Raw genomic sequence first — 12706 nt, 5'->3', positions numbered from 1 at the left:
GACCATTTGGGAACTCGGGTACTGCCCGAGGGCCCGGGGTCAGTAGGGGACCCCATGAGATGCCCCTGGTACCTTTCATAGGATTTTTTGGGTGTGGTTTGATTGTGGGAGAGGACACAGGGGCCCCATGGTCCCCTATTGCCCGGGGGCCCCATTAGTTGTCAGCCCGCCCCTGTACAGTACATATAAAATAAAATAAACAATATCCACTCTGACTGATAATACAACGCAGCTAACACAATTAGGTAGTATAAAAACCTATATAGTGACCATAGTGCTGCACTTCTCATTTTTATAAGACAGTACATGTTTATGGACTACAAAACACCTTCTCTCCTCAACTTTATAGCATGGGGGTCTTCTGTAATTGAAAAGTGAACTGGGCAGCCCTGATAACACTGCTTGAGTTTTTTGTTTTAAAGTGTTACTAAACCCAGGATCCTGCATTCACTATATCCAGTCTTCCACAGTACACAGAACATGGAAATGCAATTATTTTTAGTACATATAAACTGCTAAATACCTTTTCTCATCAGCAGTATATAGCAGTCTTGTGACTTCTATCAGTGTACAGCCAAGCACTAGTTAATCTTGTAGGAGGAGTTTTCATTCTCTTCTTACTGTCCCATCAGGCTGTATAACCCCCTTATGCTCTGTCTGGTCAGTGCTGATTGGCACTGTGCTGATCACATGCACCTTTGCGAAAAGAAAAAAAAACTCTAGCAATACACACCAAATAGGGCATGTACAGAATTACCACTGCTGTTCTAACTATGACAGATGGATTGGGGACTGTGGAAGAAGTCAGAGAAGACAGGATCAAACAGCCATTTTACACAATGCGGAAGATTAACCCTTTAGGTTCCACAGTAATTATTACCAGCATGCTTTACTTCATATGCGAACTGATTTTACTTTTGTGGGTTTAGTAACACTTTAATGCAGCAGTAGCAGAGTGCGCAGAAACTTATGGGCTCTTTTGATTTCTGTCAAGATCAATCTGTATTTGTTTTTGCATTTATCAAATATACAAAATTTGGTAGTATGTTTAATGCATCAAAAGGGAAACATATAAGAGAAGGTTAGTGTTAGAGTTTACATACACTTAAAGGTCAGTAATCTACTTTGAAAGGATTTGAACAAACTTCCCTTACCTGTTTCTGTTTATTAATACCGAAGGAAAATTTTATAAAGTATTCTGAATCTCATATAGATAGAATGATTGGCCGTTGCAGTACTTCCCTCAAAATGACTTCTAAGTGAATTACATTTATGGGAGCGTTCTGTACACATTACATACAACCATAGAACACTACAAATTGCTATGGTTTAAAAGAAGCACCATTTTTATTCTGGTGGTTTTGAAGAAAAAAAAAAAAAATAAAACATAGTGAGCTAATTTAAATGAAAAAGTTAGTGTAAAGCCTTTAAATTGCAAATGGAATTTGTAAAATGTAATATAAAGTGTATGTTTAAAACAAATAAGTAAATATATATATATAATTTATTTATTTTTATTTTCTTTACAAACACTTGCCAAAAGTATTTAGGACACCCCTCCAAATCATTGGATTCAGGTGTTCCAATCACCTCCGTGGCCACAGGTGTATAAAATCAAGCATCTAGGCATGACGGGCAGTGGCAGAATGCCAGAAACTACATCAAGAATGTCATTAGGGATCCCCATCTAGATGTGCATTGTTCTGATGGCTGTCTGGATTACATGCAATATGGGGGATGGACAAAAAATATAGCATATACAATTGCTACACAAGCCATGTTGTAATTGAATGTTATTAAAAATTTCATTTCCTTTTCAATCTGCAGCTGTTTTCTGTAATTCAATGCACTATGGCAACCTGGAGGCCTTCTGTACACAGTTGGTGTACAAAACTTCCCTAGAAAAATTATTTCCTGCGTGTGTATTGCTCACGGATTTTCCCAGAAGGCTGCACTAAGATAGAAGTCATATTTTAGGCTTCCTCTGCAAAAAAATTTCATTTTTGGTGAGATACTGGCAAAGGGTTAATTACTTCTAAAGGGATCCAGACACTGCAACTTTCCTCATTAGAACACTGCAATTGCATCAGCTGATTAATAATGAAAAAGTCACTCCCCTTTCAGATTCACTCTGCACAAACAAGCTGCCTTTTCTTCATAGCGGAAACTGGTAGGAATCTACAGCAACGTTTGTTAAAATCCTTGCATTGTACATTGATCACCCAGATGGCTTTTTTTTTTCAACAAAAGTAAAGTTACTCTTTAATTAAGCATACATCGGGTATGCCTTCTTCCATTATTTTCTGAGCTGTTTATCTAGTGATTATATTAGTGAAGTGCAGTATGTACCATAGGAATAATTATTTTTTTTATTGCTCCTGTCACTGAAGACATTCTATTAAACAGGTATGAGGAGCAAATGTCCTCTTTGCAGGCACTTCGGGTCTGCAGTCATGTTGCTTTTAAAACCGTATAGTGCAGACTGACTGCAGACAGGATTCATGTAAATAAAACACTGTCTATTCTGGTCTTGACCTATGATGAAGCCTCTACCAGTCCAGAGGAAGAACAGTCAGGTAAGATGGTACTTGTTAAAGTGGAATTCTGTGATAAAACTATCTAATTATCAAACTGCTCCCCTCCCCATTCTAACACCTATACCAACTACCCTGTTCAAGAAAGATGCTTATGCTTCCTTATTCACAGACTGCTCTGGTCCGGTCACATGATCAACTCCCCTCTGTTAGCTAGCAGTGGCTTCAGGGGAGAGGAGGGAGTGTGGAAAATAGATGACCCGTAGTAAGCCTATGGGTGAAGTCACCGCTCAGGCAGTCCAGCTGTTGGCTGAGCTCTTTCTTCTCTTCCTTGTAGCTGGCACTGGCCTACACAGGGGCAATCACATGAACGAACTGAGAATAGGTAAGTAAATGCATCTTTCTTCTACAGGGTAGTTAGTATATGTTTTAGAAGGGGAGGGAGGAGAGGGGGCGGTGAGAGCAGTTTTAGGATTACATGTACAGTTTTATCCCGGAACTCTAGTTTAAGAGTTGATCGGAGTCCCTAAACATAGTAACCGCTTCCCAGCCACCCTATAGCAGAAATACTGCTACAGGGCGGCACGGGTGCGCAAAATGACGTGTATATATACGTGATTTTGCATTTCCGGGTGGGGGTGCGCCCGAGCCCTACCCACGCCGCCATTCGCGGCCACGGCTGTCAGTCACCGGGTCCCAGTCAGTGATTACTCGCCGGAGCCTGTTGATTAGCAAGGATCTCCGACGGGGAGGAGAACTGTTTTATTTACTAACAGTTCTCCTCCCTGTCAGCTCGGGCACACTGCTTTGGATGGCTGTGCACAGCCATCCAAAGCAGTGTGCTTACAGTGAAGCACACAGACACTGCCCAATAGTAAAACACTCCCAACACACAGTTAACCCTTTGACCACCCCTTCCTGCTCAGTGCCATTAGTACAGTGTCAGTGTTTTTTTTTAGCACTGATCACTGTATTGGTGTCATTGGGGATGTCAGTGACATCAAGTCAGTTCCACCCAGTGTCAGAATGCCTGCCGCAGTCATCGCCGCCATTACTAGTAAAAATTAAAAAAAAATTTTAAATCCCAGTATATATACCGCCATTTGTAAACACTATATCTTTCACGTAAACCAATTAATTTACTCGTATTGGGATTTTTTTTTTTTTAGCAAAGACATGTAGCAGAATACATTTTGGCCTAAATTTATGACAAAATTTGATATTTTAAAATTTTTTTTACTGGACATGTTGAATAGCAAAAAGTCAAAAATATTATTTTTTTTTTCTCAAAATTGTCGGCCTTTTGTTTTTTATAGGGCAAAAAATTAAAACATGCACAGGCGATCAAATACCACCGAAAGAAAGCTCAATTTGTGAGAAAAAAGACAAATTTGATTTGCGTGCAGCGTTGCATGAACGCGCAATTGCCAGTTAAAGTAACATAGCGCCGTAACGTAAAAAAACGGCCTGGTCCACCCCCTTTCCAGATGTCGAATTGTACGCGACAGGGATGCCCACTCTCCTCTCTATTGCAATCCAGTCTCACCCCGACATACAAGGGATATTATCTCATAGGCATGAGTACAAACTATCCCTATTTGCGGATGATATCCTCCTTACACTCTCGAACCCCCAAATCTCTCTTCCAGTATTACATAAAATTTTACATCAGTTCGGGACCCTCTCGGGTTACAAAGTTAATACCTCCAAAACTGAAGCACTCCCTCTTCACATCCCACCAGCTGTTCTCTCGTCCCTCCAAAAATCCTTCCCTTATTGATGGTGCACTCATTCTCTAAAATATTTGGGTACTAGCCTCACTTCCTCCTACAGTTTTATATATGACGCCAATTTCCCCCCCTATTTATAGCTATCTCTCGCTCCTTGAAATTCTGGGATACTCTACCCATATCCTTCCTGGGACGCCTCAACATCATAAAAATGACTGTACCGCCCAAACTTCTGTATTTATTTGCGACTCTTCCCGTTTCTGTTCCCATGTCCAAACTACACTCCCTCCAGAAATCTCTTCTACATTTCATTTGGCATAATAAGCGACATAGAATCGCACGTAGTGTACTACTTTCTCTGCGTTCTAGGGGAGGCCTAGGAGCACCAGATATCGTGACCAGGGGCGGACTAACAACTCATGGGGCCCCCGGGCAATAGGGGATCATGGGGCCCCTGTGTCCTTGCCCACACTCAAACCACACCCAAAAAAGCCTATGAAAGGTACCAGGGACATCTCATGGGGCCCCCTACTGACCCCGGGCCCTCAGGCAGTTCCTGAGTTCTCCAATGGTCAGTCTGCCCCTGATCGTGACCTATTAATATGCTACTCACCTCCGCTTCTTTACATCGTGGTCCAACCACAACCCTCCCAACCTGTGGACTGAGATCGAGTCCTTACAATTGACTCCGATCCATCCTTGTTCTCTCCTCTGGTCGTCCTCGACGGTGGACCTTGTCTCTATCCGTCGTCTCTTCCTTGGCCCCATGTATTTCTTTATGAGTATCTAGTAGAAATGTAAGACTAGGTTTGCATTGACCTCAGATTGCTCCCCACTGACTAATATCCTCTTTAACCCCAACCTTCCTGATAGTCTGGCCATGCCCCAGGTGCTCCCCTGGGTCACAGCTAATCTCTTCCAATTATGCCATTTAGTACATCCTGTGACTCGAAAACTACAACCATTCTCCTACCTCCAGAAAAAAGATTTACCTTCCCAACATTTATATATCTACCTACAGATACGCAACTTTTTCTCTACCATGTCCCCCACATTGACTCTTGGGAACCCTACTCCCTTTGGGCGTCTGTGCATACAAGGTCCACATCAAAAGGGCATGATTTCTAATACATACAAACTTCTTATGGATGCTTCCTCCCTCTCTAATGATACTCCTCACTACATGCGCAAGTGGTCCCAGTTTTTGCAATGTGACATTGATCTGACGCAGTAGAAGAAAATTTGTGAAAACATCTAAATCTTCTGTCTGTGTGGTTTATAAGGAAAACACATACAAAATTATGATGCTGTGATACAAAACTCCCGATGTAATTCATGCCTTTTAATCCGAATGCTTCTTCCGCTTGCTGGCATTGCGGGAAAGACTTTGGCTCCCTCTTCCACATTTTTTGGACTTGTTGATCCATTGTTCCTTTCTGGGAAGAGGTTTTGTCTTTTTTACAATTGCTATTGCATACTTCTCTCCCTTTGAGCCCCTATACTTTTTATTGAGCCTGCCATTCCCAAGTCTTCCCAAAATGACCAGGAAACTCACCACACATATTCTGACTGCGGCTAGAAGAAGCATTCCTATGTGTTGGCTATCTTCTATACCTCCTTCAATGCCAACTCTGTTTAAAATTATTGCTGATGTGAGACAGATGGAATACTTGACTGCTCTACATGCCTGTTCGATTACTGTGTTCAAGGCAGTGTGGCACTCATGGGATAATTTCACCTCTTCCCACCTTTCTCCAAATGTATGGTTCTAATAGCCTCCCCACTGTTGCTATGTGACATTATTATGTTTGTAACCATGCAGATTTCACCATCGATGTGCTCCCTCTTTCTTTTGTGTTCCTCTTTCATTTACTGTTTGTATATATATATATACAGTTGTGTTCAAAATAATAGCAGACAGACATCACTAACCCGATCAATCACTGTTTTTGGTAGAAATGATATTTTACTAGCAGGTGTAGTAGAGTAATAGAAATCCAACAGACCCAACAGTCATGGCATGCATGCTGCTGATTCTGTGTAATTGAATCACTAATTGAAAGGGGCATATTCAAAATAATAGCAGTGTGGAGTTCTATTAGTGAGGTCATTCATTCTTTAAAAAACAGGTGGCGATTATTGCCCTTATTTAAGGAAGGAAGGCAGCAAATGTTGTACATGCTGGTTACAGTGCATTTCTCTCTGAAATTCTGAGGAAAATGGGTCGTTCCAGACATTGTTCAGAAGAACAGCGTACCTTGATTAAAAAGTTGATTGGAGAGGGGAAAACATATAAAGAAGTACAGAAAATGATAGACTGCTCAGCTAAAATGATCGCAAGTGATTTAAAATGGCAACCAAAACTTGAAAGACGTGGAAGAAAGCGAAAAACTACCATTCGAATGGATAGAAGATAGCCAAAATGGCAAGGACTCAGCCAACAATCAGCTCCAAGAAGATCAAAGAAGGTGTAAAGTTAACTGTGAGTACTGTTACAATTAGAAGACGCCTATGTGAAGCCAAGCTATCTGCAAGAAGCCCCCACAAAGTCCCACTGTTGAAAAAAAGAAGTGCTGAAGAGGTTACAATTTGCCAAAGAGCACATTGACTGGCCTAAAGAGAAATGGCGCAACATTTTGTGGACTGATGAAAGTAAGATTGTTCTTTTTGGGTCTAGTGGCCGGAGACAGTTTGTCAGACGACCCCCAAACACTGAATTCAAGCCACAGTACACTGTGAAGACAGTGAAGTATGGTTGCGCAAGCATCATGATATGGGGATGTTTCTCATACTACGGTGTTGGGCCTATTTATCGCATACCAGGGAATCAGTTTGAATACATCAGAATACTTGAAGAGGTCATGCTGCCTTATGCTGAAGAGGAAATGCCCTTGAAATGGGTGTTCCAACAAGACAACGACCCCAAAAACACCAGTAAACGTGCAACATCTTGGTTCCAGACAAGATTGACGTTATGGAGTGGCCAGCCCAATCCCCGGATCTTAATTCAATAGAAAACTTGTGGGGTGACATCAAAAATGCAGTTTCTGAGGCAAAACCAAGAAATAGAGAAGAACTGTGGAATGTAGTCCAATCATTCTGGGCTGGAATACCTGTTCACAGGTGCCAGAAGTTGGTTGACTCCATGCAACACAGATGTACAGCAGTTCTCAGAAACAGTGCTTATACAACTAAATATTCATTAAGTGATTCAAAGGAAAGCAAAATCTTCAAAAAATTTTCAGTTTATATAGTGAATGTTTGAGTTTGTAAAGAAGAATACAAACACTGCTATTTTTTTGAACCGTCTAATATTCACTTTTCTTCAATTTTGTTTAGAGGAACAGCACAAATTTGATATATTTTTCTTCATGTTTTGATTTGGAATAGAATGTGTAGTGTTCCCAATGCATTTGTGTGTATGGAAATAAAAGCTATTAGAAGGATTTTGAGCTTTATTCACTTTTTTCAACACACTGCTATTATTTTGAACACAACTGTATATGTGAAAACCAATAAAAATTGTTAATACCGAAAAAAAAAATGGCCTGGTCAGGAATGGGGGTAAATCCTCAGGAGGGAAAGTGGTTAAACAAGTGATCAAGAGCTTTCATAGTAAAATCAGGGCTTGTTTCAAAGACTTCAGTTTGATGTTGGTTTGAGATTCATCTAAGGTCATTCAGAATTTAACAGGAGCATGTATACCTTCAGTTGACCTCCTTAGGACTTGCATTTGACCTGCTTCAAGTAGGTTTTGCATTTCCATAGACTCTTATGTTTTTTTGGTGTCTCTTTCACACTTCCGAGTTTCTCATATTTATAATGAACTTTAGATGTATTTTACATGAAGTATTCAGCACCGCAGCAATGTTTTTGCTGGAAAACATACCAGCAAGTAAAATGCAGCAAGTGGGATTTTTAAAAAACGTATTACACTAAAACTACACTAGATCTAACTAGGATTTGGCATATTCTTGCCTTTTCTGTATCTGGTATCCTAGTGAAAAAATACCAAAGGACTTTGAAATGCAATGTGATCACCAAACCGCAGTCCCCAAACCTAACACTCTCCATTCAGTCCATTTCATAGAATTGAATGGAGAGTTGATGTGCCTGCACAGGCCTGCTCCATAAAATTTTGTCAAACAGCTAGTTGGCTTCCCTGCATCACATAGCTGATCTTGCAAGAGGGTCTGTGATCAGTTTATTATACAGTAAGTGTAACTGCAATAAAGTGACATGTTAAATTCACAGCTTGTCTATATACTTGTAGGATAGGAATGGTGCATGTGCTTTTGTCACCTATTGTCTCTCCCTTTTAGGCACTGTTAGCACTGGGTATAGCGCAGTCTGTACGGACACCAGATCCTGGACATCCGTAAGATATTTTAATCATTGACATCACAAATTCTGCTTTACCTGATATTAATTATCTTTGTTTTAGGCATTTGATGATAACAAACCTATACAACATTTTATTACATTTGATTTGTTGATTATATATGTTTTGCTAATATTATTGGGGGAATTGTTCCTAGCCATCTGAAAACAAGTAAAAGCTATGTAGTTTTGTGGGGAAACAATGCAGCTGGTGCAATTTTCTTCTATCCCAGTGCATCTCCCATTACCTTCCTCATAACCCAGTCCAGGATTTGTGAGAAGGGTAATGAGTGGAGAAGAATTTATCAGTCCGGTTTTTACTGTAATCTGTACCCAAGTAACTCCTAGTGAAAAACTGTGCTGAACTTCCTGTTGTTACCCTCTGAAATGCATTTTCTTATATTCCTGTGGAGAATACATTCAGGGCTGTTGCAAATGTCGGTGGCTTGACAAAAGTATTTTGAGATTGCAGATTTGAGAAAGGAAAAGGGATGTTCAGATCACAGCGATGTCTTGGTTAACTAGACCGGAATTAAGGGGAACTCTAAGTGGGACAGTAACCTAATTCTCTTAAGAGGCTTGTTACTTTTACCCCCGGTTCATATCTCTGCGGCCGTGTGGGACGCGTTTTGCATGGGCACGAGAGCCTATTCATTTGAATGGACTCCAATGCCCGTGACACGCAGGGAAAGAAGTCTCTGCACTTCTTTGGAAAACGCAGCCCTCATGGGAACCTTGGTTCCCAGTACGGTTGCGTTTCCCAGTGCGGGCGGTGTGCCATTAGAACTAATGGCACCCGCCCGCGGGTCCGCAATTCTTTGTGCAGGTGGTGTGGCTGGCACGGATTTTTGTGCGGATCCGCAGCGGCACCACCCGCACAGATGTGAACCTAGGGTAAGGCAGAAGCTGGAAATTCCATTTACAATACCCTTACCTGCTGCTGATCAGTAAATACTTCCCTGCTTGGAAACCCATCAGGTACCTATTTTAGCTGGACGGCTGAGCCCATCCATATAGGACTTAACTGTTTACTTTAGCGTGATGTAGTCCAGCCTGGGAAAGTTTCTGCTTTTCAGTATTCTGTGCAGAGTGATATGCAGGACCAAGCAGGAGAATCAGAAGCTATGCTTGTAGCATAACTCAAGTTATTTGTTTGTTTTTGTTTTTTTAATTTTGTGCATGTGAACAATAGTTACCTCCACTAAGGTACAAGCATTACCTCGGTTTACGAATTTAATGCATTTTCCAGGACGTTTCCTATTGCGAAAAATTTGTAAACTGAAATACGGTTTCCCATAGAAATGCATTGAAAGCCAATTAATCCGTTGCAGAGGTCAGAAAAAAGTTTAAAAAAATATTATTTTATCTGTTCAAAACTCTCTTTATAAAGTGCACTTTAAAGGCATAAATACTGTACAGGGACATGGTTAAAAATTTTCAGAATGGCTCCAAAACTCGATGCAAAAACTGCTTCAACACCTCCACACTCGACGCCACGTGCTACCCACAGACTCCAGCATGCACAGGGCCAGTGCTCTAAACCTCCCAGGTGCAATGCATCCTGGGGAAACTTGCTTCATATTGCGAAAAAAAAAAGCATTATTTTCAATGGATTTTCATTCGTAAACCAAAAATGATGTTAACCAAGGCGTTCGTAAACCGAGGTACACCTGTATATCCAATGGCGACTTGCTACTCCTGTCTTTTGATATCACTACAAAGGAGATCACACTGCTACAATTTGAAGTTAAAAGAAAGGATAAAGCAGTTAAAACTTTAGAGTTGGGAGCAGTAAAAATGTGGTACTAGCTAGAATGTCAGTAACTGTAAAAAAACTTTCAGGATGTCTCCCTTAGGAATCACAATATACAGAGCTATGGGAATTATTAGAGAATAAAAATCACATACACACTGCTTGAGCTAGATGGACCAGTATCCTTTTTTTTTTTTTTTTTTTTAAACCTATAACGTCCACCTTTCTGACCATGTTTCATGTTTGGGGTAAAACATGAAACATGGTCATAGTTCGCAGCCCAAACTGCCACTCTCACTGTATTCGTTGGGGGTTCTACACACAGACTCCTGCCATTCTTCTGTTTGTAGTGCTGCTGTGTGTGACTCTGCCCTCACAGTCCACATCATCCATTTACAGAGACCACACTTGTATATTTCCTTGAGCCCTGTAATCAAAGGTCTGCATCTTGGTACAGACCTGCAGCAGAAGGAAAAAAAATACACACTTTTTTTTTTTTAATCAATGTTGGTTCATTATTTATTTTTGCAAAAGGCTGAATTAGACTTTAATGCCAGATAGTGAGTGTGCACCTCTCTTTGTACTGTCAGCCAACCTCAACATTATGAGAGCTGCAGCTCTCGTACATAGGTGTGGTGTTATTGGTATGTCCTCTTTCACCTTGGCCATTTACAGAACGCAATGTTTTCTGCATGCTCAGCTTGAGTGTTGTTTTATTGGCTCATTCCTGACCAAGGAAGGACCAGAAAAGAAGCCGTCCAGGTTTCGGACATATGGGGGTCATGGGAAGGAGGAACTGATCCCCCCCATCTCTGCCACTAGTTAAAGATTTAAAACATATATAAAAGGAATTGTTCTGTTATTACCATGGAAGAATTCTGAAAAGCAGAATAAAGCAAAAGCAAGCCATTGTCCACAGCTACAAACCCTATTTTGGCTCTCATGATTATTCTGGTTGCTATGAGAAGCTGCTTGACTTTTCTCTACTGCAGGTTTCATACATTGGCCCCTGTACTTTGTTCGAGCCCAAACCTCCATCCCTTCCACTTCTCCAGCAGCCGCTCTTACACAAAACATCTTTGCATGGAAAGCACAATAAGCCTTTTCCAAGCCTATAATTACTAGCTCTTTGGACTTCTAAATGCAAAAAAAAAAAATTATAAATATGAAAATGTATTTCCTATATTAAAACATCTAAAATTACACATAACGACACAAGGAATTAAATTTGGAATTGTATTCAGCAAATATTTAAATGCTACCCTGTTCATTAAACATCTGAATGCATTAAAAAAAGGGATTAAATCAATTTCATCAGCAGCTGTGGTGCATAACATTAAAGTAATAAGATTAGATCTAAATAGCCTATGCAGGGAAGGGATTAGAAAAAAATACAGGATGAAATTACTTTTTTTTTTATGAAACACTGAAAAGGGCACGGAATTATAATACTATATTAAATGGCTCTGCCCTGCTCTTAATTTGTGTACTTTTTGCGGTGTTCCTGTATTTTATTTTAATACTTGTATATTTTGTCTAGAGCCTAGAGTACATATTTCTGCTGAATCTTAAAATGTACATATTGCCCAAACCTGTCAGTATAATACACGTACTCTCCAACGTACATTTCAATCACATCCTGCAAACTGTTACACAAGATTATTATTCCTTAAATAAAGCTATTTTCTAACTATATGTACTGTAAGGAAATATAGTTTCCTTAGGCTACTGTTCCTGTTCTTTCACATGTTAAAAATCTGACTTGTGTGCCAGAAATTACTTTAACACCCCCCCAAAAGAAAATATATATTTTCTAAAAGCAGAGGCCCTGTTGAATTATTTGGTGGCAATTGCAATTTTTTTTATATTGCATGTTATTTGCACACCTGTTTATCTAATGGGTAAAAGCAAAGAGCTTTCTCAAGACCTCTGCAACCTTGTTATTGAAAAACATATTGATGGCATTGGTTACAGAAGGATTTCAAAACTTCTGAATGTTCCAGTGAGCACTGTTGGGGCAATAATCCAGAAGTGAAATAAGCCTCATTTCACCATAAGCCAGCCACAACCAGGTGCTCCTCGCAGGATTTCTGAGTACTGAAAAGAATTATCAGAACAGTTGTCCAAGAGTAGAGGACCAATTGTGGAGAGCTTCAGAAAGACCTGGAATTAGCAGGTACAGTTGTTTGAAAGAAAACAAGAAACAAGTAATGCACTCATCCTCCATGGCTTGTATGCACGCTCACCATGCAGGACTACATTGCTGAAGAAACAGCATGTTGAAGCTCATTTAAAGTTTGCTTCACACC

The 12706-nt window shown here is 40.2% G+C and overlaps 1 protein-coding gene across 1 annotated transcript in view; it reads left to right on the top strand.

Annotated features, from left to right (window-relative positions):
• Window positions 1-12706, top strand: part of SLC30A9 (solute carrier family 30 member 9) — a 111522-nt gene that overhangs the window by 70152 nt on the left and 28664 nt on the right. The window contains exon 10 of the mRNA XM_089653998.1: window positions 8587-8642. Within this exon, the coding sequence (XP_089510124.1) occupies window positions 8587-8642 (56 nt within the window). The remainder of the gene's footprint in view (window positions 1-8586; window positions 8643-12706) is intronic.

The sequence above is a fragment of the Staurois parvus genome, unplaced genomic scaffold (genome assembly GCF_062004578.1).
Source record: "Staurois parvus isolate SC_StPar_1 unplaced genomic scaffold, SC_StPar_1.0 ptg000734l, whole genome shotgun sequence".
NCBI classification, from domain to species: Eukaryota; Metazoa; Chordata; class Amphibia; order Anura; family Ranidae; genus Staurois; species Staurois parvus.
Note: the sequence above shows the minus strand (reverse complement) of the source record. Positions and strands in the feature narration are given on the sequence as shown.